This window comes from Helobdella robusta (assembly GCF_000326865.2).
Source record: "Helobdella robusta unplaced genomic scaffold HELROscaffold_10, whole genome shotgun sequence".
Classification (NCBI taxonomy): Eukaryota; Metazoa; Annelida; class Clitellata; order Rhynchobdellida; family Glossiphoniidae; genus Helobdella; species Helobdella robusta.
In genome coordinates, this window is record NW_008703571.1 from 4,847,750 (window position 1) to 4,874,719 (window position 26,970).

The 26,970-nt window shown below is 31.1% G+C and overlaps 2 protein-coding genes across 2 annotated transcripts; both read right to left on the reverse strand.

Moving 5' to 3' along the window:
- Positions 1–7,050: 7,050 nt before the first annotated feature.
- On the reverse strand, positions 7,051–11,320 carry HELRODRAFT_167000 (hypothetical protein; the record flags this gene model as incomplete). The annotated part of the gene is made up of 5 exons (XM_009012147.1): positions 7,051–7,077; positions 7,990–8,074; positions 8,678–8,888; positions 10,736–10,892; positions 11,249–11,320. 5 exons carry the CDS (start codon positions 11,318–11,320, stop codon positions 7,051–7,053), a joined length of 552 nt encoding a protein of 183 aa, XP_009010395.1.
- Positions 11,321–20,892: 9,572 nt separating this feature from the next.
- HELRODRAFT_167001 (hypothetical protein) lies at positions 20,893–24,273 on the reverse strand (the record flags this gene model as incomplete). Its single annotated transcript, XM_009012148.1, has 6 exons — positions 20,893–20,966; positions 21,830–21,893; positions 22,967–23,094; positions 23,250–23,319; positions 23,702–23,850; positions 24,147–24,273. 6 exons carry the CDS (start codon positions 24,271–24,273, stop codon positions 20,893–20,895), a joined length of 612 nt encoding a protein of 203 aa, XP_009010396.1.
- Positions 24,274–26,970: the final 2,697 nt, after the last annotated feature.

Below are 26,970 nucleotides of genomic sequence, written 5' to 3' on the forward strand. Positions count from 1 at the left end.
ATTTTATATGAATAAATTAACAAAATTAAAAAATTGACAAATACAGTTTTAAATAAAATGAATGCCTTAACTAACTAGAATTTGGCACAATGAAACAAAACCATTAGAATATTTTTTTTAAACTGCTGTTTGCTTTTTGTTACGTTGGAATCACGAAGAGTGATGTGGATGAGGAGCAGTTGATTGAGGCATCCACGAATTGAAATGTGGTCTGGGCAGGTTTCAAGGAGCTGGAATGGTTGCAATGTTGTTGCAGAAGCTTGAGTGAAGGGATTGAAATATTTCATGGCAACCATAGCAACGAGCAAATAACAGCTTGAAACTTCAATGTCGTTTTCTTCAAATTGTGTTAACAGTTGGAATAACAACTAAACAAACAACATTCTAAATAAATTTTATATTATTTAATTTGAGTTTGCGTCTGGTCTGTTGGGCAAATTAATATTAAGTCTCATATTTTTATTCATTCAAAATCGTCAACATTTTGTTTGAATTTTGTCAGTTAAACTTTGGTTTCTTGTTTTGATTAACCTATAATGTCTAAAGAAGAAGATAATTATCCCCATCTGCATTAACATTCCAAGCAATGGACGGTCATGTGTGGCGGGGTAGTCTGCATTCAACTGCAGTCACGCCATCCTTACACGTTCAACGTGCGTGCAACTTGAACTCCTCGTGCTTCCAACTGCACACTAACATTAAAATAATAACAACATTTAAAATCTGCATATTAGGAAATAATAGAAAAATTTAAACAAAAAGTTGATTAATGTGAGAGCATGGAGGATGTGATTCTCATTCAGATTTGGAGCATGCAATTTGTTGGTGGAGGACAAACAGGTTGTACATGCAATGAATACATCAGCAAATTATTCTTGCAAATAATTCATGAATCAGTTTATTTAGGTTGACACTGCATGTAATTAACTTGAAAATTTTGCAAAAACTTGAACAATTTCACGATTTAAGCTATGCAGTTAATTGAACATTAATTTAAAAGTCATATAAATAAAAAATGTAATAATCAATGAAATAATTGAATCTGGAAATGTGTGCTTCCACCTCGTTCTAACATCAGAGCAATGGTCTGGCGCAACTTTGCCAGATTTTGAGTTTGCAAGCATTTGTCATGTATGAGTGATGCGTGTAACATCTCTCACGCGCCTAATGTGCATAAATCATTCACGTTTCCTAACTCTATTTGCATGCCTTCGTACATTCTGCTTCCATTCGAAAGTCGCACGAAATTCTGATCGCTTGCAAAGCTGAGAAAGTTTTTATGAATTATTTTTTATTTCAACTAGACGATTTTGTATTGGCAAATAAAAAACTCTATTCTATAGTCTTGTAATTGTAATGCTTATCTATTTTTATTCAATCGTACCAGATTTGTCAAAACATGTGGGATGTTAATATTACTCCCATGACAATAATGAGGGCTGTTAATAGTCTAAAGTTTGAAGTCAACTTTCAACTAGGTCACCTGCTGGTCCAAATGATTTTCATCATAAGAGACGTGAGTGACGAAGGACTTCGAGACACTCAATCAACATGAAGCTTACGTCGTTTTGGTTGAAAACGAACTCACACAACAACTTAAAAACGTCGAAAATGATTGAAATATTGTGACAGCCACCTGACTTGCAAGGACATTCGTGCATACAAAACATCCAAAGTATGGGGTCTGTTTTGAGAGGATGATGACGACGACGACGATGACGATGATGATGACGATAATGACGATGTTACGGTTGCGTCGTTGTTGTCATGACGAGGATGTTTTCGCGCTAATGATAAGAACATCACGTGGTCGAGATGAAAGATTTAATTTGTTTAAAATGTGCATTTCTGTTCTGAAACACGTTAGGTAAGTTTTTATATTTCGTAATAACTGTTGTTGTAGTTGAGTAAATTTGCAAAACATTCCTAGATGATGTTGTTGATTATTAAGATTTCATGGCTTGTGTAGATGTTGTCGTTGACTGATCACCAGACTGTTATGCTGGTTTTCAAACATATTTCAAATGTTATGAATGCACCTGGGACTCATTTGTTAAAAGAACGAGATTTCATATCTATCCCTTTATCTATCCATTTGTCCATCCATCCGTCCGTACGTACGTCCATCCATTCATTCATTTTTCTATCCAATCATCGATCTATTCGATCAGTTAACTAATCAACCAAACATCCAAAACACCAGCTGACCGACCAACCAAAAAACTAGACAGCCTGCTAGCCAGCCAGCAAGCCCGCTAGTCAACCAGTCAGTCAACCAGTCATCCAACTAACTAACCAACCAACTAACCAACCCAGCCTGCTAGCCAGCCAACCTGCTAGCCAGCCAACTTGCTAGCCAGCCAGTCAATTAACCAGTCATCCAACCAACCAACCAACCAACCAACCGATCGTTCCTCCATAGATCCTTTTAAACATTTTATTTAGACTGACAATTTATTGGCTGTACCACACAAAATGCACGCGGAAATACAAAGCAGGAATAAGATTATTTGTTTTATATGCTAAAAAAGTTGATGTTATGAGTGATCAAAGTGGCGTTTGAAGGGAGCGGGGAGGGTAGACAACTAGTAAAGAATTGGTGGTAATCAGATGGATATTCAAACACTACTTAACATCTCATTATTTTACCGCTTCAAAACAGCCATTGTAAACAGCCAGAGTAATCACTTGAGTCTTGAGGCAATTTTAACTACAGAAATTTCTTATTAGTTCATCTCAAAAGTTGCTGCTAAGAAACATTATATTCAATAACACCATTATGTACAGGTTAACGTCGTTAATAAAAGAACTACATAAGTGTTCAATAAATAATAATAGTAATAATAATAATAGTAATCCATCTACATGTTTGCAGCCAGCTTATTGAAGCGGTTTATGTTGGGTGTCCGTTCAGCAGACAACAAATATTTCAACCTATTTGAGTTGAGAGCTTCATTGAGACAACTTTGTTCATTCCAACCTTACAAAAGTAAAACTTTATAACATAAAAACGTGGTTAATAATTTTGTAGCAATAGTTGCATTATCCTACTCACATAAAGTTTTACTTTTTTACTGGATTGGCAAATATTGATTAGGTTGTGAAGACGTCAGGCATAGTAGGCCACTTGATGGCCATCAATTTTACTTTTTTTAAATTAAGTTACATTAGACTTGAATAAAATTTCAACGGTCGATTGCAACCATTAATGTCGGTTAACTAATATTTTTAAACTCTTGTAAATCCTTCTATACAAGTTTATTTTAGAGTCTTAAAAATTGAATTTAATTAAATCCAAATTATTTTCATCAATTGATTTTATAAAATCATGGTTCGTTTTTAGTTTTGCACAACTTTTTCAAGTTCTTGTTTATAAAATATTTAGTTGGCGTGAAATTAACGTTTTGCTAAAAAACTGAATTTTTTGTTGTTAGTTTGAAATTATCTTGAAAAATATTTTTTGTTGTTTAATAAACTTTTTGCACATTCATTCACGTTCGCTAAAACATGAATGACTTTTGAATAATTTTTTACGTGAAAAGTTCTTGATGGAACGTACAGCCAGATTCAAAATCTGAGAAAAATATTAGAAGGATGGCTGAAAATTTTTGTTGCTTTCACATTTATATAATTTTTACATAAACATTTACTGTTTAATTTATATTCGGAAAAATGTTTAACAAAGATTACTCAAATTATGCATCATATATACACGAATATGCATTCACATTCTTGGTTGTTAATGGTTAAAGTACATTTAAGATAATAAGTTGTATTAATAAACAGTTTTGTTTTGAAAATTCGGTTCATATTGTAGTTGCTTCAAAAAAACTCAATTTGTTGAACTATTAAGAATATTGAAACAGGTTTTACAAAAAAGCGTGCATAATGAAAGTAGGACACAAACTGGTCATCAGGGGGGCATAATTGTGCCTTTCAGACCAATAAACATATATCTTCCTTGCAAGTAAGAGGATAAAGAAGTTTAATGCGCTGTTGGTTTATGATGTGGTTGTTCAAGAAGTTTGGAAACAAATCAACAAAAAATGAAACATTTTTAAACAAATTTTCATCTGGAAAATGTGCAACGAATGATTGTGTTCATGTCTTTGGCACATGCTACAAAACATCTGCGAAATAAAATAACGTAGCTATTATGTAGATGATAATTTAGGTTAGGAGGTATAAGTAAATATAGGTTGTGTATAGATTTGTGTTAAAGTAGGTATGTAATTATAATGGTAGTTAAGTTAAGAAAGTAGTCCACGACGAGACAGCAAATTTACAGACATAAAGCAGCTTAATATAAGATAATATAATATATCAGAGCATCCTGCAGTTTCTGCAGCTTCATCCGGGTAGCCGACCCCTGGCTAAAGTGCAAATGCGAATGAATCATTAATGAAATAAATTATAATTTTACGCTGAAACCGAAATAACAGCAGAAATAAATAATGTGCAAAGCTAAATAATGTGCAAAGTTCATTATTTTCATTAAAAGTTGAATTCATTTCGACTTTTATTTTAACTTTTATTCAACTTCATCAATTAAGCTCTACACGCTCTACAACAAGGGATTGCCAAAACGATGTATGTATAACGAAGAACATCACATGGAACAATTAAAAATGTTTCTAGTGTTTATAATATGTTCAATAGATGCTTGAATCTTTTTTAGAGTCTTTGATTGACTTTGATTGGTGTTAGCGCAGTTGAAATGATGAAAGATGATTGGTGGTTGTTGTTCCGATACTAAGATAGTGAATAATTGTTTAGTTGCCTAACGGAGCTGATAACTAAAAATGCTCCACTTTTATAAATGATTGAAATTTGAAGAGTTCTTATAAAATCTGGCTACGAACAAGAAAAAAAAAACAAAATAAAATTTTACATAAAGTTACAAATGATTAATAATAAAATATGTTTGAACTGAAGCAACGACTAAAAATAGTCTTCAAATGCAAAATATCTTTTTGTTCTTGCGACGACAAAAGACGAATACATTGTAATAATTTTTTTTTCGCAATATGCTTCACAGCTCGCCTAACTGTGTTTTGTCAAAATATGTTCATCAGTTTTCTGTCGTGATATTGTAATGATGATGACATACATGTCACAACATGTTTCTATTCATATATGTTGGTAGTCTTTTTCAACGCGCTATCAATGTTGATGTCTTTATGCTAGTTAATTTTGGAAAGTAAGTTCCTCAAAATATATTCGTCCATTTATTTATTCGAAACATTAGTTTTTAAAATGATGAATGCACTCTATGATAGCATATTTATGTAACATATTTTGGTGAAGGATGATGATGATGATGATGTTGGTAACAAGAAAATAATGATTACGACATTGAACACGAAAGAACTTTAATGATGATCTTGCTTATACTGCTAATAAGGATGACGAAGCTAATTATTCTATCCTAAAATATTGGCTTTCTGCAAAGTTAATAACAAAACATAATTATGTTGCCACTACTGTTTGAGCAATGTTTTTTATTTGTTTTTGAATGTCATTTTCATGTTTTAATTTTATTTATTACTACAATGTTTGCGTATACATAAGCATTTTTAGTTGTTATAACAAATAAGAACAAATTTTCAGCTGCTTGTAACTTTACATTTTCAGTCGTTAAACAAACATCTGTTTTATGATTTAATTTGAAATTCATATTATTTGTAAATATTTGTGATCAAAGTAATTTTTCGTGCTATGAAGAGGAACCAACAACACACAGCAACGCGGACAGTAGGTGCACGAAGATTTCTTGAATTTCAACTTAATCGCTGCAAAACAAAACTCATTGCTTCAAATTTTGCCTTGTTACAGCCTTTTAAATTATGATTAACATTTGTGTTTGCCGTGCCTGTGTTGGGTAGTACTGCTGTAACAGATTGTTCCACAGATAGTTTCAATTATTTGAGATAAATTTATAAAATTATATACAAATATAATGTTATAATCGTCACAAATATAATTGTTAGAGAGTTAGTGTCGCTACGAGCGCATACAGTTCGAGGAGGAGCTAGAACCTTGAGACGGCGAGATATCTGGGACGTTCGAGAAGCGTCGGTAAGACGGGTCTATAAAGGCATGCGGGATATTGAATGGTTGTTGTTGATTATTTGATATTAGAAACCGATTGATTTATTAGTGTGGAAAGCGAAAATTAATATTTGACTTTGCGTTGTGTTTTTATTGTATTAGCAATAAACGTTATTGTATAGTTATTCGGAAAGCGATAGTTTCTGAACGTTAATTTGATAGTTTGTGAACATTAACTTTTATTAGTAAAATTAATTAGCGTTGATTGTTGATTAATTAATTAATTAACTATTGTTTTGTAAATAATTAAATTAATAATTTTGAAGTTATATTGTCTTTATTTTTTCCTGGGATTAAAAAACGAACTCGTCGTCGACCGGGGCAGTTATAACAATATAACAATATTTATATAGCGTTTTTTAAAAACTTTTCAAAAGCACTCAATAATTAATTAATTTGATAAACTTTACACAATTCTCTTCTGCTTCAGAGAGTTGATAGTTTAACATCGATTGCTGCCAATTTTTCGTATCCTGATGCGGAAAAACTACAGTTAGGAAGCTTCACTGACAAACAAAATTTCATGCTGAAAGCGACTTTATTAAACCAGTTTTCAAAGTAAAATTTCTATAAAATAAATTACTTGAAAAGTTACACAAAATCTCCTTTCAGACATTTTTGACTTCCTGTTATGGTCCTCTCAACATGGCCCAATTATATGCTGCCTTCAATCTAGCAAGCTGTGCTTGACTCAAATCCTGGCCAAACACTTCCGTAGGTGTAGGACGCCAGCGATAACAAAACATTCAGACTCAACTTGGCAGTTAAAACGTTTTCCATTGCAAGTGCAACGCAACCACCAACGAGTTTGGCCATCATGGCCTTGTTTGCAATTTAGGGGTGAGTCAGGTTTGAAATTATTTTTTGGAATAGCAAAAAAAAACGCTGACATTAGTCATTTTCAAATGTTTATTATAGCGTCTGCCTCTACACACATTATCACAATACCAAAGTGGTAGAATTTTTCTGCGTTGGAGAATTTTGTTTGACGTTGCTTTCAATTCATTCGGAGACCCATCGAGGATTTAGACAGAAAAGCTTTATCACCGGTAAGATGTTTTTCGTTTGATATCACTAGAAAAAAGTTGGAAATAGAAAAATGAGGAATGAAAAAAATAGGAAATGAGAAAACTTTGAGATGGAAAAATAAGGAATGAGAAAATTGAGGAGTAGGGTGTTTATTAACTCAACTTTATCAAATTCATTCCATATACAACATAAAGCTCGCCAAACGAAATTTTTCAAGTCGTCTTGAGCGTTAACAACAACAGCGTATTAATATATAAATTTACATATATATGTTTATTTGTGTAAATAATGTTTTTGTTTATTCCCAAGTTTTGTTATTATAACTTTATAAAAAATTCCTAAAATGACTAATTCCTGTACAATGTGTGTTGTCTTAAATTTTGATAGGAATATCAATGCAAGTGTATGGAGATATGAAATGATGTTGAATGGCTTGGGGGAGGAAAAATGTATGTGAGTGTGTGGAGACAAGTCATCATAATAATATCAATATGGACTGTTTCATGCTTATAATAATAATGATAGAGCTGATATAGTCGATGATGATAAAAATGACGTTGATGATGGTGTATACTGTAATCAATTAAACTCATCCACATATGGAACTTTGCCTTATTTTATTTTCACAGAAACTCACGCGCTTGTGTTTGCATACATTTCATATTTTTGTTTGTGTTTTTTATTACTTAGGAAATCAGAGATGATGTAGAAAATGTAATTAAATTTTGATGGTTGCGCTATGTTTGTTCTATTCATTTCAAAGTGGTTTACGTTTACATTTAATAAAAAAGTCAATAGAACCGAACAGTAAGCAAGGCAATAAATTTTAAAACAATTTATAAAGCCCACTGCTGAGTCAACTGTTGGGTCAATTGTTAGGCCCATTGCTGGGCCAACAGGTGGGCCAGCTGCTTGGCCAACTGCTAGAAAGATTCTTAGGCATGGGTATAAAATTAATAAAAAACAATTTATTTTTGTTCCATAATAATGGGGCATCAAGTAAAATCGTTGAATGAAATGAAAATAAAAGCAATAAAATTGCTACAGACCTATGTGCTCCGATCTTACAGTGTACACAATTATGGTATTAATGTTTACAAAACAATGATATCACACAACTTGTCATAAAGAAGAAAAATCGCGCGCCCAAAAATCATAAATAAACGTCTTTTGAATAAAAAAAAGCCCAACAACGAATAGCATGTTAGACTCTTTTAATAAAATTAATGCTTCACTAACAAGACATTTCAAATCATTAACAACATTAAAATTCAACGTTCACAGAAAATGCATGCGCTTTATAACAACGATATTTACCAAGAGAATGCAAATAAATAAGTAGAGTACACATTGTTTGTTCACAGGGCTGAAACTGACAACTGAAAATTTTCTGAAAAAATAACCCGCTGTTAACAGCAAAGCAATGCGGGCCATCAAACATATGCAAAGTTCTCAATCACGCGGTTTCACTGGCAACATTAACAACAACAGAAGGAACAACATGAGAGAGGTGAGGCAAACACAAACAGACACACACCTGTTTTCAATGAGATAATATTGCTGGTATCGTTGATAGCAGAAACCTCTGATACTGATGTTTTTGTTGCTGTTCATGAAGTTGTTGCTGTTGATGTTGTTGCTGATGATGTTGTTGCTGATGATTATCTTTTCGTTGCTGTTCATGTCTGAACTCCAAACCCCTTGCCAGCCACTTTCGAATCGACATGAAGCTGTTTCTTTGCTGTGATCTGCATCGTTGTGGTTGTTGTTGTTTTTGTTGTGGTTGTTATTGTGGTTGTTGTGGCTGTGTTTTTTTGCTGTTTTTGTTGTTGTTTTTGTTGTTGTTTTTTGTTGTTGTTTTTGTTGTTGTTTTTTGTTGTTGTTTTTTATTGTCGTTGTTGTGTCTGTTTTTGTTTTTGTGGCTGTTGTTTTTTTGCTGTTACAGTATAATAAATGTTCTCCTTTTTTAAAATATTCAAAATTTAAATTTTTTCATGATAAGTTTTTATAAATAATTCATGTGCACTACAGCGAAAGCGTAGCCAAAAAATGTCGTTACAATGAAATTTTCATTAAGAGTTGAATTTAACAAAATAAAAAGTTGAATTTAACAAAATCTTTGTGTACATTTCAACATAAACTCTTTCAGTCTCTTACAACAGTAACGTTTGGTAATTTTCATGTAAATTTTCATGAGAAGTTGTACAAAATAACGCAATGATGTAACGGTGAGGTGCCGGCACCGTCATTGTAGTGACCGGATTCAACTGCAAGAGATCGTCGCCTATCACGTGCAATGTGAGCGATGCTTTGTCTTGCGTTTTTTAACATGCACTGAGAAATATTGAAAAGAAAAATGTAATAAATAAATAAATGAATAAAAAATAAATAAATAAAAAATGTGGAATAAACCCACAAATTTCAGTCTACACCAGTGACTGCATATACTTCGAAAAATTACATAATTAAGACTGCCAAGCCGCCGTCGGTGGCGCTGTCAACCAAATTTTTTTCTTACTGTAGATCAGCCAAAAATGGATTTTTAAGTCATTTTTTCGGCTTAGCTAAAAATGAGCCAAACTATGTTTGTAACCGAATTGCGTGAAAATATCAAAAACTGTAAAAGTAAGAATGAGACAATGTTTATTCTTTGTAATTAATGAAATCTGAAATTTTTGTAGACGTTGGTTTTTCATTTATTGATTAAGAAATAGATGAATGGATGATTGATTTTTAAAAATTGCATGAACAAATAAAGAAAACAGATTAAACAAAAAATGGACAAAAAGTAGTACAAAAACAAAAATGCGAACTTGATTGAATGAAGAAAAAACAACTGAATGAATAAATTGTGTATAATGTTGAATTCTTGAGTTGGGTAGCGTGCGATGGAGTGGAATGATTTTGTCGACCAGTTGGCTATCAGTGGTTGACGCTCAATTGATTACTGATTTATGCAAAATAATTTCAAAGTTTAAAGAAATAAATCAAACATAACAACATTTAATAGCAATGAGTTCGTAAAAAATTCTTTTATAAATGTAACTTTTCAGTTTCATTTCATTACTATTTTTAGAAATTGTTCGATTTTTCAGAATTTTTGTGTGTATATGTTTGGCATGATATGATGTTAAGATATGAAATTATTGTACAAAGATTTGTATGTGTAAAATGAATAAATTAACAATTTATTTACTTACGTGCATTTAGATAATAATTTCATTTTTAATTTTAATAAATTAGACAATTTACAGAAATTTCTAGAATGAAAAATTATATAAATTCAACCAAATATATATTTATATAACCCCACCATGTATGTATGAATGCTGTTGTAAAAGCGCCATTCCGAAAGTACGAATAAAACTTCTCGTCGTACATGCCAGTTCCAAGTCTGAGTTAAGTGGTGAGAGTGAGTTAGAGTAAAGGTAAAGATCTTTACTTGACGTGAGTTAGAATAAAGGTAAGATCCTTACCCGACGATCTAGTTATGTGGAATCCTAAACCTAGTATGAGAACGCACTAAAAAAAATCATAAGATTTCCCAAAGCATTTGAGTATCTGGAGTTCTACACGGCAAAAGTAAGAAGTCGACTTGATTTCCTCACGAGGTCACTCAGGTTGGCATCAAGCAAATCTTTCTGGGGCATCACCACGTTGACAGGGTTTGTGACCTTTTCAGAAATAGGGCAAGCAATGCGTCCAGTCTGTGCTGAGATTTCGTAGCAGCACAGTACGTTAACATGCAATTCCTACGGAAAGAAAAGTATGTCAGTGTGAGACTTGGATCCAGGTATGTAGGTACATTGTTTAGAAAGAGCATAGAAATTACTGAAGCACTATTGAGAAAAAAATAGATATTTAATATAGTAGATAACAGACAAAAATTTTGGTGAAGAAATCAAAGGACCAGATTAATAAAAAGGCTAAAAGGAAAGTATATATTTTTGAAAAAGAAATGGTAGTTTTAGAAAGGGACTTAAATAAACATGTTTGAAAAAATTTTAATGGTTATGAATAAGTGGTGAAAATAAATGTGGAGAAAAAACTAAGATGGTCAGATAATTTTAGATTTTGAAATCCCTTAAAACATGAGGATTCACAACACTTGGTTGAAAAAACTATACCATTTAATAACGTATGAATCCGGGAAGGTCAAGAGCACAGTAGTAGATTTCATTTTGACTAAAAGAAGAAGTCTCAGATGTTTTAAAACTGTCAAGACGTTTTTTCTGGACGTATTAGTATTTTTATTGAACAAAGACATCCTATTATAAATATTCAAAAAAGGGCCACTGGTGTGCTACCATCCTATCAAATTTGAAATCGACTTTACTGAGACGACACACAAAAAGATACAATGAACTCATAAAAAAACTTTAATTCACACAAAGTGATACAAAAAACTCGTAAAAATTTTATTAACATAGGAACAAAGTAACAATAACTTATATAAGGACATAAATAATACGAAAGTTAACATTGATAATAGAAATATGAATTTCCAAAAAAAGCTTTTCTATTTCAAACATGCACACTAATTTTGTGTATAAGTTAAATAAACTTAATAATCAACTGGAATTCATCGTAAGAAAAATTGAAAAATTAAATAGAAAATTAAGCAACTTTGAAAATGATGTGACCTTCATAAACAATATATATGTATATATATATATATATATATATTTGCATTAGAGAAAACCTCGTTATCAAATTTATATATATATATATATATATTTTATATTTTTATTATATATATATATTATATATATATATATATATATATTTTTATTTATATATATATATATATATTATATATATATATATATATATATTTGCATTAAAGAAAACCTCGTTCCCAAATTTAGTAAACATTTGCTCCGAGGTAAACAACCTAATGGACATATACTCTTCCTCAACCAACAAGTCAATTAGCCAGCCAGAAAGAGTCCATTTTCACTCAAAAATACAGTATCCTATTAATATCTCTCAGTAAAGAAGCCTAGAATTACACATTTAGTTAATAATTACAAATGAACACAGCTTCGGGTTGTTGAAAATCTTATTAAAAAATTAATTAACGCAAAACGCAAAGTATTTAACCATATTTGCATATGTGTGTATATATATATATACATACATAATATGCATATATATAAATTATATGCATATATAATTAAGGACAATATATATAGCGTCCATTCAATGTTCTCACAGGCGCCCTCAAAAAATAAAACTTAATTAAATTATATACGTGACAAACAACACAAATGCCAAATCAAATTCAGTGCAACTTCAACGAAAATAAAAATATCTTTAAATGTTTTCCAAATGATTGAAGAAAGATGAAACCCAGGTTTACTTAGTAATGCAGAGAGACTGTTCCACACAGTGGGATCGGCAATTGCAATACCACGTGATCCAATCTTTAACCTTGTCACTGGCATCCCTAAGAGATTTGTATCATCTGACCGAAGGCAGAAACTAGATGCCGTCCCTTTTCTGGTAAATTTTTTGGTTATGTAATCTGATGACATTCCGTTTAAAGCCTTGAACATGATCACACCAACTTTAAAAATTATCCTTTTATCAATTGTCAACCAGTGCAAATCATTCAAAATTGGAGTAACGTGGTCAAACTTCAATTTACCAGCAACCAACTTTGCAGCTCTATGTTGAACCGACTGCAGAATAGCAATAGATTTATCAGGTGTTTTATACAACAAGCTGTTGCAGTAATCCAACAGAAATGTAACAAACGCATGCACCAAAGTTTCCAAGGTTGATCTGTCCAACCAGTGCTTAATTTTATATAAATTCCAGTGACAAGAGAGGCATGAAACTGATATCATCTTTATATGATCCTTCATCAATAATCTACTATCAAGCAAAACTCTCAAGTTGGTGGCAGCCTGAATGAATGGTATGTTAACCTCATTTACTCTGATGGAATTTACATTTAATTTTACCAACTGCTGTCATGTGCCAATCGGAGGCAGCTGAGTCTTGCACTGATTGAGTCTCAATGAATTACATGACATTCATTTTTCTACCTCCGCTAAGCATTTGGCAAGTTTATCAACCTCAGCCTTGAAAAAACCAGGATGACCACTTGACCAGTCTCCAAAATTTGAATATGTATATATTATTGATGAAAATCATAGCATGTTCGGGGTTAGTTAATTTCCAATTTAACTTTTTGATTTTTTTTAACGGTTGATCTTTTTTAAGATTCTGTAGTTCAAAGCCAAAGTTTTTGTTTGTTTTAAGCATGATAGAACAAGAAACTTTTTTCGGTATTCCTGTGCCATTTTCGGTATTCGTTGTGTATGTGGCCAGATATATATATATATATATATATATATATATATATATATATATATATATATATATATGTACATATACATATATATATATATACTGTGTCTCTACTTTTTTGAGTCTTTAGAATTTATATATATATAATTATGAAATTTGTCAATTTATGCGACCATTCAGAACAATAACAACTAATAATTAACTAATAATAAAATACAATAACAAAAAAAAACAGCAAGAACACATACATTTATATAAAAATAAATAACTAATTAGAATAGATAAATAAATAAATAAAATAAGAATAAATAAAAATATGGAAAAATAACACTTTGTACATTAATCAATCAAACATAAATAATCTGGAATAAATAAATAATACTCAAAAAATAAACTCAATCAAAAAACATAATTATTTGGAAAATAAAATGAAAAATAAATAATGATATATATCTATATATATATATATATCACCTATATCTTTTATATATATATCAATATATATCAATATATATATATATATATATATATATATATATATATATATATATATATATATATATATATGTGTGTGTGTGTGTGTGTGTGTGTGTGTGTGTGTGTGTGTGTGTGTGTGTGTGTGTGTGTGTGTGTGTGTGTGTGTGTGTGTGTGTGGTTTTATTCTGTTTTAGATTGGTTTTTCCTAAGGTTTTTTTGTTTTCGTATGTTGATTTTAAAATAGAAGCCGCTTGTTTGTGTTCTCTTTGCAATATTTACATGACTACTTTCGTTTGTATGGATGGCCAGAAGGAGGGATAAAGACAGGACACTACTGAATGGGAAGGCATCGTTCGATTGCCACGCACTCTCTAGCATAGAAAATTATTTCTTTATTACGTATCTGCATTCCGCATTGCACCAATTGGAATCGCTCAGGCATGAAACCTTTGAAGCATACAGAAGAACAACGCATAATGTTTCTCATCTTATGTTACTTCTGCTGCATATTATGCCTTGAGTAAAACATTTTGTTATTTTTTCTATTTTGCTCTTAAGTTTTTGTAAATTTTATTCCATTTCTATAAAAAAAAGTATGAAATCTTTATTCTTGATAGGAAATCTTTAATAAAATTGTTTCACATTTTTTCTGTTGCAATTATTTTCATCGTGGTGATGAGCAATTAGGAAACTAGTAATTCAAGTGCAAGTTACTAATGGAAGAACGTTGAAGACATCACATAAACCCGCAAGTGAAACACACCGAAATAAATAATTTCTACAAACGTAGAAAAGAACTTCCTGACCCTAGTGACGTCACAACTGACCCACATCACGTGATCTATATTGTTCACCGACAGAAAAAATTCTAAAAAGAACTAATAAACTTTATTCAGCTTGTAACCATGACTACGTGGTCTTTAAAACAAATGGTAATAAATATAACTAACCTTTAATGTTCTCAAAAAATTTAATTTAAAACATTTTGTCACAAAATTTATGGAAAATTTAGACCATTCAATTAAGTTTAAATTGGGCAACTCGTCATGTTTTTCAATGCTCTTACTATCAATAGTAATCGATCAATCATACATCCCCAAAATTTACTTTTTGTAGGCAATGCTTTTTAGAAACGCAACGAATAAACGAGTTTGCACACAAGGAAATAACGAATAAACATTTTTACAATCTTTGCACACAGGCCTATGATCGCCTCGACAGATAACTCATAACCACAGCGCCGCCGTTCGCTGTTTAAAAAATAGATTGCTGATCGAATCGAAAGTAATTTTATTTCTGAAATTCTTACAAGCATGAATGCCTTAAACTAAGCACGACAATTTGTGTATTCAAACTCAAAGTAAGCTGTCCTTCTGTAAAATCGTGCACGATAATGCTGATGGTTATATTTCTGGTTAGTTTTACAATTACACCTCTCATGAATAAATGAATATATCTATAAATTTTTCTCATTATCCTCAATTCATCAGCAACACTATCGTCACAAAAGCAACAACTCCACTAATTAAGGCAGTATAACCACATGACTACATGCACATCACAGTAACATCATAACGACATCAGCAAGTTAATCGAAACAACATCTGCAGTCACGTCAGCACAACACAGCAACAACATCTGCATGCAAATCTAAACAATTGTTGTTGTGTTGTTGTGATGTACCTACTTGCAAATTTTGTTGTGATGTGCTCACAACAATATAACAACAACACAAGCGTTGTCAAAAGCAACTGCATCATGTATAACAACATTTGCATTACCGCTCATAATGACACATTGAACAACGTCAACAACAACAACATCATCATCATCAACAACAACATCGTCCTCAACAACAATAAAAATTATGTTGAACTAACAACAAACGCGATTATCATCATTCAATATATTCACAGCCAGCCAGCAGTTCATGCAGGAGTAGCTAAATATAATTCAAAGATCGGGAAATAAACAAAGGAAATCAAAAGACAAAAACTACAGAGCCGTTAGCAAGCAACGTTAAATGTGCATTGAAGAGATTTTCCTTTGAAAGTGCTGTACTTGAAATGAAAACATATTGTAATTAACATCTGCCGAACATCATTTCATCCCTCCCTCTTTTTAACACTATTTTCATTGCGTCATTATCACGTGACCTGTGCACGTGATTGTCATGGAGATGTTATGTCGGTGGTGCGTTTGAAAGAATTGTGAATAATTTTGGAAGCAGGTGCAGTGGCGATGCAGATGATATGTGCAGTTGCTGGCTAGTTGCAGAGTTTCTGGTTACGACTATTTAGTTGGCTACTTGGCTGGCTGGTTGAATGGCTTCTTAGCTGGAAAACTAGCTGTTTGGTTGTCTGGATGGTAGGCTGGATAGTAGGCTGGGTGGATGGTAAGCTGGTTAGTTGTTTTTACTGTTTTTGCAGTTGATGGCAAGTTGCAGAGCAGTAAACGAGGTTATATGACTGTAAGCTACAACTAAGTAGAAGAATTAAAAGAAAACAATCAGTAAATCTAATGATAATTTTAATATTGGCGCGAAACAGAAAAACTAACTTGTCCGGACACATGCACTCAATTTAAAATTTGTAAAATTCTATTAGCGGGAACTATTTATTCAGCAAGATTGAGATGCTGACTATTAATCAGATTGCTGTTTTCCCATGTATCAATCATTCTATCCATTCATCGATTCGATGAAGGTAGATATGATGAAGAGAATGATGAGAATGGTGATGGTAATAATGACGACAATGAAGACCGAATAAGGCTAATTAGCTGGCTAATTTTACGTCAAATTAAAAAAAAAATTTGTGTTACAAATAAATTTAATTCACCCAAAAAAGGAGCAGTTGTAATTTTCATTGTCAATTACAAATCAATAATAATTAACTTATTAACAATGGCCAATGGGATAACATCATTATGTTTGTGCAAGCATTTCGTTAAAAATACAACAAAAATGTTTAAAAATCGGATAGTTTTTTTTATCTCAACTGCTGATAGCCTGCCCTATCAGCCCAATCCTTGATCCAGCCTGAACGCAATTGTTACCAACTGAGTTATCGTTGACTTGTAATCATTAACATCCCAATTTTGTCATAAAATCTCTTCAAAAGTTCAATTTTAATTTTTTTTACTGTTATATGCAAAAAAGATAGCAACACATCCGGTGAAAAAAATTATATCCAGCATTTAAAATTATTTACATTATTATTAATTTTATCATCATTAATTAATTTAGTTGTATTTTCTTTTGTAAAAATGTATTTTATATAAATTTACAGTAAGGTGGTCTCCACGTTAATAAAGGTCCACTTTGATTTTTTGCAAACATTCTTTTTGAACGATAAAGTTTGATCCACGTTTTTCTAATAAACATTATCCAAATATAAACCTGCGTGTTTATGTAAAGGTCGGTGTTTCATTGCTTTTCGCATGGCTTGACATTCCATGGAACTTTCAATCAAACTGTCCTGGACCATTAACGAGTGTTCGTGAACAAACAAAAAAGTTTTAAAACGGCTTGAAAAATTTAATCGATTTGATTTTAGAAGAATTTTCATTATCAGATCTTTAAAATTAAAATCCATATTACTCTCTACATCAATCTTGTAATTGTTTAGCAACAAGATGACTGAGCATTTCTTGAGACAAATCGTGGGTGTAACTAGAATACAAAAAATAAGAAGAAACGACACCATCAGAAGAAAACTTGGTGAAGAGAGCAACCTAATGGAAAGAATCCGAAAATGAAGATTAACTTGGTTTTGACATGAAAACAGGATGAACTCAGAAAAATTACCATATAGAGCCATATTATATTCAACCATGTTGATGGAAGAAAAGACTTGGACTGACAACATCAAAGAAGACTTCAAAATCAGTAACTCGAACATCGCCGAAGCTGGAAAATGGCAAAAGGTAGAAGAAGATGGAGGCTCTTTGTGACTAGCTTTGACAGCAGATGATGATGATGATGATGATGATATATTCATATATATATATAATTTATATATATATATATATAATTTATACATATATAAAACTGTCAGAAATGTAATTATTGTTAAGTGTTCAAATGTAATATTGAGGAGTGTGGGCATCATAATTCCGAATATATTGTTATGAAGACGACCACGCTATCGAGAAGACTCACGATGCACGGACAAACTGGCGCTATAAAGAGAAACACAAAACTAAAATTACTAAAAAAAATCTTGGATCACAATTTTGAAGTCTTACATTACAATGACAAGCATTTATAATTTACGAGTAGCCGAATCAATACTCATAAAACAAAGACATCCGATAATAAATATTCAACAAAGAGCAATTGGAATTCTTCCTACCAATAAATTTAGAAACAGAGGAATCATCGATAATGAAAACGCGTTAAAGTGCTATATCGAACAAAGTTGAAGGTTGTAAAACTAATTAAATGAGCGTTAAGTATTCACTTTGAACAAATCTAGAATATATATATATATATTTGAGCATCTGGGCACATACACAACATATCAATTTGAACACCGAAGATGGTATAGGAATACCGAAGAATACTTTTTTGTTCTATCTTGCATAAAATAAACAAAAATTTTGGTTTCGAACTCAAGAAACTTGAAAATGATTTACGATTAACCGTGAGAAAAATCGAAAAGTTAAAAAGGAAGTTAACTAAAGCCGAACATGCTGTGATTTTCATCAATAATATATTAGGCATATATATATACATATATATATATAACAATATATATATATATATATAACAATATATATATATATATATATATATATATATATAACAATATATATATATATATAACAATATATATATATATATAAAGACAACATTTGATAAAATCTACGGCATTTTTAGCTTATGAAAGTCTTTGGTTGAGCTTTACAATTTTTTTTGCAGTAATTTTATAATAATTATCCAATTTATTAAAATTAATAAAAAAATCATTGGTGTTCATGTTTGTCTTTGGTCAAAAAATTTAGAAATTCTTAGCACTTTGCACACACAAAGAATTGTAAAACTTTGAAATATCCCTAGACCACACCTAGTCTAGGGCTTGTTGCAAGAACGAAAAACTTTTTTATTTCTTTCAAAGTGGTTTAATTTTTTAATTTTTCAAATTTTATTTTAATATTTCATTTAATGTTTCATTATTTGTTAGAATTTTCATGCGACGTTGTTCGCGTAATTGTTCAAAATATTATTTGAATTTTTTATTAAATTTTTTAAAACCGGTTTTTTAACAATTTTATTCCATTGTTTTTTTTTTGCTTCATGTTCAATTTTAGTTTAGTTTCTTAAAAGTTTTTTTGAATGAATTTTGTTTATTTTCAATTTTCTCATGTGGATTATTTTATTTTTATTTTAAGTAAATGAAAATTTAAAAATTTTCAAACAATTTTCAGAAAATTTATTTCGTTTTTACGATAGGTTACAAAAACGACAATGAGAAATTCATATTACGGTGTGGACGCTAGGCAGGACAAAGAACGATGTTTCATGCCGGATTGTAGATCATATCCTTAGACCGTCGCTGAATAAATCGCACAACAGTGTCTACTAGTGTTTACACTGCACACTGCACACAGATTCATTGTATGGTTGCTACAAACTAAGAGTTTTGTTTCGATGCTTCTGTCTGTAAAGAAATATTCTTATGATATTCAAGCAGGTTTACTTACAGTAAGGTTTCCGTTGTGTAAAAATAAATATCTCTCTACAAATTCAATTGCCAAATTCAATGAATATATTACTTGAATCATTTCAAATTAAAATTCACTTGGGCTGTTTGCTTGGTTGTTTCATTGTTATAATAGATTTCAAGATTTCAAATTTGATAATTAACATGCGAAAAGGGACATGGGTATAACACTGGTCAGCAATGCTGAAACAAATGCAGAAATCAAGCTGTATAACGTAGCAGATATTGTAACACTGTGAATGTGCGTACATTACCAGAGAAGCAGCTCAAGCAACACATTTAATCACAGAATTCCCTGCACAAAGATAATAAACAAGAACGAAATAACTCGATGTGAATAAACATAAATAAGAACAGTATGTTCGGCACATATCAGAACAGAAAATCAAAACAAACGACCAGTCATTGAGGCACATTCACTTGCGATGTTCCCACTCTGGATAACTTTGTTGCTTTCTGCTGTTGCTTGTTTGTTTTTTATCGTTACTTGTTGCATTCTTAACAATTTTTAAAGAGTTGTTTATAGTTTTGTTTTTTGTTTGTGTAGGTGTTTTTGATGTTGTTTAAATGTTGCGATTGCTTGTTTGTTTATTGTTTTGGTGTCTCGGTTTTTTGCCTTTCTCTCAATGTTATTATGTTTAACATTGTTGTATTTGTTGGTGTTTTAATGCTTGATTTTTATGGTTGTAGTTTGTTGCATGTTGGTTGTCCGTGTTTGTTGACTGGTTTGTACATTACTGCTCGTTATACGAACGTCTTGTTCAGCATTTTCAATTTTCATGATTTGTTTGTTCCTCGTGCAGCTGCATTGAAGACGTCCTCGGCGCAAACAATGTTTAAGCGAATAAAATAAGAATTCCTCATCCAACAGCGCTCATTACTACATTATGCAAATGCATTTACAAAACCATCAGCCGTTATAATAATTGTTTTTCTACAACGAAGAACGAGGTGGGATCGTAAACAGACGCTGCTGTCAGGGAAAGCAGTCGGTCTACAGTTAATGCCTGATAATATTGCATTTATATTCAAATTTATCAAGGTGAGTAATTTTTTAAAATAATGATATACACAATAAGTTATTACATCAATTGTATTCTAGAGTGTTTAATATTATAATAAATTATCTTAATTTTTCGTATTTTTTGCAAAAAAACATTTTTAAAACATGAAAACGAGTAAAAATTAGACGAAGAAAGTAACATTAATGCATGTTACTAATTTAGCACTATCAAACCTCCAATAAGCCACTCAACTTGCCTGCCAAACTTAAAAGCAGGTCATCTGAAGTCTGTGAAGCTGGTGCTGCGTTATTTCATTAGTGATGGTAATGTGGTAACACAATCCTGAACATTATTGGACAAAAATCTTGAATTGAAATTATTTTTGCAGATTTGTTTCTTTTTTTAGATTATTTGTTTAAAATTTTTTTGTTTTTATAATTTCACGCTTTTCGTATGTAATGTGTAATGAAATTTGTGTTGGCATGAATATTGGTCTAAATCAGCTTAGTCTTACATTTCGTATGTTAAGAATTATCCTATGGGATTTGTTCAAAAGTAAATTGTATAAATAAATAAAAATGAATAAATTATTTAATTAATTAATAATTCTTGACTTTTTATTGAAAAATTTATTTTGTAACTGCGTTGAGACAATCTGACATGCAGGCATTGCTCAATTTGCAATTGAGTTTTCCAATTTTTTGTACAAAAAGTTTGTTCAGTTCAAAAAATTTTTTTTATTCATTTTTTGCATTTTCGTTTGAATATATATGCATACACTATAACATGAAGAGCTTTTTTTTAACAATCATTTGTCATCATCAGTTTTTTTAATTGCATTAGCATATGAAACATGCTAGAAGTTTAAAAAATGTCTTTCAAACACAAGATAACAAATCAACATTTATATTAGCTTATACGTTCAAATGAGCTATTTAATGAAACACATAAATATCTATGAATAATAAAAAAATTACTTATATCATCATGAAAATTTCATTGTAACAATTGACGTATCGGAGGTTCAAAAAGTCTAATGATTGTCACTTTGTTCGTGCGTGTGAATAAACAACATTACAAGCAAATGGTTCACCTACATAATGTATAAAATGTCGGCAGCTGTTAATTTGCTGGCCACATAATTGGCAACCTAACTTTACTGACTTTGCTTTCCAATGCATGAATGATCCCCATAATTAGCATCAGCATAGCAACCAAATTTCTTCGACTGCGAATCGATGTTAAATATTTGATTGTGCTTACCAGAGATAGTTCATGGCTTGAACATGTCAGAGTATCCGATTGGTCGTTCAATGGCAGCACCAGCAATCATCTCATTTGATGCGACGCTATAAACCACATGCGAATAAAGAAGACGGAGTTTTGAACTTGATATTTAACATTTCTTGGACACCTTGATTAATTGCTTATGAAAAGCGTTATGATAGTGTTTGTGATAATAATTATTAACCAAATTGGCTGACCAGCATAGTTAGCAACCAAATTGACTGAATCACATAATTCGTAACCGTATTAACTGACCCAATAAATATTTGGCTAACCGACATAATTAACATAATTGATTGACACACATAATTGGCTGACCATGACCACGATCATTATGATTAGCAGCCTAATTCATTAACTAATATCGTTAACAAATTAATACCCAGTCATTACTGCGGTTAACTAAGCATCGCATCTAAATAACTCTTCATTCAATATATAAATGTTGTTAAGTCAAAAATTGAGAATTTTATATGGCGCTAAACTGTTCTGACCAATATGATAACAGTTATAGCATTTTACAAAATAAAAGTTTCAGTACTATTGTTTTACACATCTAATTATATTTTTCCTAAAAAAGTAATACCGTATCATCGTTACAATTTTTTTTCGGCAATCATTTTTGCACTTTGGTCTGAGTACAAAGCGTTAGAACTTTGGTATAAATTCAAAATTTAATTTTAGATTTTTTTATTAGAATTGGTCATCTATATAGCATCCGTCTATTTTGAACTCAAAGACATTGTTCGAAAAGCTGGCAAGCAAAATAGCAATGCTCTCTCCCCCCATAAGATTTACTACGTCATCAGGCAGTCTATTTCAGACTATTGCTGCAACAACAGAGAAACAACGTCGTTCATAGTTTTCTGTTCTGAAATTTTAAAAAACAAGATTTTTTTTTAGGAAAATCTGAGGTTTTGTTTATCAGAAGTTTTTTTGAAGATCTGAGCTTTTGTTTATCAGCCGCTGTAGAAACAGTCTATTAATTAAATAAGATTCAAAGAAAGCAAGAACCTTTCCACCAACACCATATGACGCAGCAAGCCGAACAAGAACAAGTTTACAACTGACCGTATTAAAGGTAGCTTCGAAGTCAAGTAGAGCTAGCAAAGAAACACTAACAAAATCTATAGTCTTGAAAGCTGTTATAATTGTTGTTTTAGGTTACCGATCAAAACAAAAATTTGATTGAAGCCCAAGAAAAAATTCTTTTTGCTTTCAGATATGCAACCAACAGTTTTGCCACTATTTTTTAGAGAGTCTTGAATCAACAGGGAGATTTGAAATTAGGCGTCACCTCTTGAACCAACATTTTTGAGTTTTGGCAGTATGATAGCCTTATTCTGATTTTCTGGTAAAGATGAATACTGCAGTGATGCGCGACATAATGTGCATAAATATGGTATCAGAATACCAGAAAATTCTTCATTCAAAAATCTAAGAAGGATCAACATCACAACGTTTCTGGCATTGATGACATTAGTTTTGCATTAATATGTTTTGATTTTTTTTATTAATGTGTCTCAAATACTCTTCATAAAAGGTTTTGTTTGATTTAGATGTTGCATTTTTTTCTAGCAGTGCTGTCATAACTTTCCATGGCCCCTCAGAATTTTTGATATTTGATAAAACCACTGTCAGCCAGATTTTGCTTTTTCTGAACAGATTATGTTTATTTTTCAGTGCTGTCGTCCATGCTCTGCGAGATAGGAACAAATTAAAATCCTAAAACTTATTTCGAGAACGAACCAGATTCTCATTCAAAACGTTGATGAACGTCTTTTGGTACAAGCAACAGGTGCTAGCTTCAACACACGCTCCGGGAGGTACCCTAGATTTTACAATTACCAAAGTGAACAAAGATATAAAAGCGGTTGAAATTTTACCACCAGCTCTGTCTGATCATGAGCTGATATTGGCTGAATTTATTGTGATGGTTCTCCGGTTATAAATTAGCAGCTGCGTGTCAAAAATAATTAGTTATGTGCAAAAGTTAATGATTTTATTTTGCTCGTCTTATTTTTATTCACAATAATTTTTTAAAAAACTTTGTTGTTGTAGATATATACCATAAAAATACTAAATACATATTAACAAACAAAAGTTTTGGTAGAGAGTGAGGCTTCGAAGCTCTCCTTTTGGGCTATAGTTTTGGTCACTATAATATTGATATAAATTGTTAAGAAGAAAGAACATTGTGGTATAGGTTGAAAACAGTAAGTGAACGGATGAGTATGAGCATCACCGGGTGTCACAGTCGGACACATTTTTAATTGACTCCGATAACTCGAGTTCCACAAAAGCTTGATCAATGCGAACATGTTTATAAAATGTGATTGAATAGTTGAGAGATAATTCAAATTCAAATAATAACCTCTAACCCACTAATGCCATGTAATCAATTCGCATCACGATAATGTGCAAACCTAATTTTGAATAACACGGTTTAATGCGTGTGTGCGTGCGTCTAGAAATATAGAGTGACAAATTTTATATTTATTTATTTTTCATTTTCTAATATTAGTGTTTTAGTAAAATTATTATTGAACGATTTTTATTATTCAATGACTAAAATTGCTCTTGACACGTCTTTCACTATCATAATTTGTTTTAGTTTGTCTTTTTTAAACTTTTAGGGCCACTTTTATCAATATTTATTATTAAGGTGCATCAATTTTTATGACAAAGGTTGGCACTTTTAGAGAAATGAGAGATTACAAAATGAAGATGAAACATTTTTGCCGACGACGTCTTGTGTGGGCTGAATAGAAACTTATGATATATTTTTTGTGGAATTCGATAGCACAAATTATTTGATTGAAGTTAAATAAAAATGTTGAATAACGAGTTGAAGAAAAAAATCTTGGAATTCGAATTTTGGAATTAATTGCAACATTTTCGGCTTGCATTAAAAAGACACCGCAAACTTTCAGACGTCTGCTTTATAAAATCAAAATAATAAAACTCATTTATTTGAAATATTTAACATTTATCTACTAGAGCATTTTAAATTTAAAAAACCCACCTTAAACTATTCTACAAAATCATTGCACGATATAAATACGGACATAATTTTTTCGAAAGAGGATATGTTAATTAGTTTTATTGATTTATTTTTTAATTTATTGAATCACTCTAAGTCATTTAATTCAATCATTCATTGCCATCGTAAATGAGGTTTTATACCAAATATTTAGCATAATCAGACAACACGAAGTTTTCGATTACAACGTTCCTAAAACACAGGAGCAAGTCAGCCCCGGCAAACAAACAACCAAATTAAATTGATTCAAGTGTGTTAATAATAAACACCACTTGCTTTACATAAAAGATAATCAGGATACTGTTCGTAAAAATTTTGTCCACGAAAATACCTATCTTTCAGAAATTTCTGTAAAAAGCTTTACAATTTTGAAAAAGTTTTGATATATTTTGCTCGCTCAGAATTTTATATTTTTGTCATCTAAAAAACATGATGAATCAAACGTTTTTTGAGATTAAATTTGTTATAATAAAGTTGGAACCAGGGAAAAATTTTGTACGTAAATGAACAACACAAATTTTTTTGGCGGAGCTAAAAAAATCTTAGAAAGTTTTTATTACCTACAGCTTGGTTCACTATTTTATTAACTTTTGTTTCAGAATTTAGAGTCTAAGAAAAAATTTGTAAAACAGAAATTGTAAATTTTTTCCATACTATAGCAAGATTCAAGGTTGTATTTTTATTATTTACATTTTTTCAATTTATAGATCTACTAAAAAATTATTTAAGCTCCATAAAATTTTACTGTTGAGTATAATGCTAATTATACGTTAATAAAATTAATTAAGCAAAATATATAACATGCATTTCGAAGTTGAAAGTCTCATCTCGTCAATCATAAACACTTGAACATGTTTTCAATGAAGTTCGAAATAATCCAACACGCATCAACAAATATGAAGACAACTTGTGAAATTGAAACTCCAACAGTACCGAACGCATCAAGGTGAACCTGCCTGGCAAATGATCTTACGCGAAGAAATCCTGATGCAAGCTTATTATTTAATTTATGCCCATTAAATTATTTTTTAACTTTTCAATTAAATAACGAGCAATGAAAACAATAACAATTAAATTTTTAATTTTTTCCGTGTGATAAAAACACAAATAGATATTAAAATAGGTATTAAGCATTAAAATGTATCGTCAGCCAATAAAAAGCTAGTAAGTGAAAATGAAGCAGATAAACAAATTCAATTAACTCTAACTTACAAAAAAATAGAAATATAAACAAAATGAACATATGCCATTAACAATTTATAAATTTTACTAACAGTTGGCAGACACAACATACATTAGCAATCAGCTACAACAATTAACAACTACCAGCAAAATAACCCACATGAACAGTACGATCATGAAACACCAACAACATCAAAAAACAACATCATCACCAAATGTGATCAGTCAAAGAAACCCAACAGTATTAGAGTGTAATAGAAAAGAGCATAACACCAGAAAACTAAACATTAGTAAGACTTCCCAGGCCAAATATTTTTTTATCATAAGAAGAGAAGAAGTTTATTTGTGATTCTTGACACGTGCATGTCAAATTTGGGCACACATCTTTATAAGTTTAGTTTGTTTTAACGAAGTAATACGCGTACAACAACACGTGAATACATTCGTTCGTTTATTTATCTGCCCACTTGTTTATTTGATCACACATTCTTTCACCCATTTTATTTATAAATTTTCAATCCCATTGTTCCACCTGATGTTAATGAAAACTTGTATGCTTCTGTCTGTTAGACCACATATACTTAATTTCATTAAAAAACTTATTATTTTAATTTATACGAAAAAATTAACCCAAAATTTGTAACAAAAAATATCTTTCTTCCCAGCTAATGTTTCAATAATTTTGTCACCACGTTCATTCAAAGGTCCTCCATCATTTTGTCTGACAGCATATCGTATAATTCAATTTTCTTAACATTCATTTTCTCTGATGTTTCTATCTGAGGTTTATTTG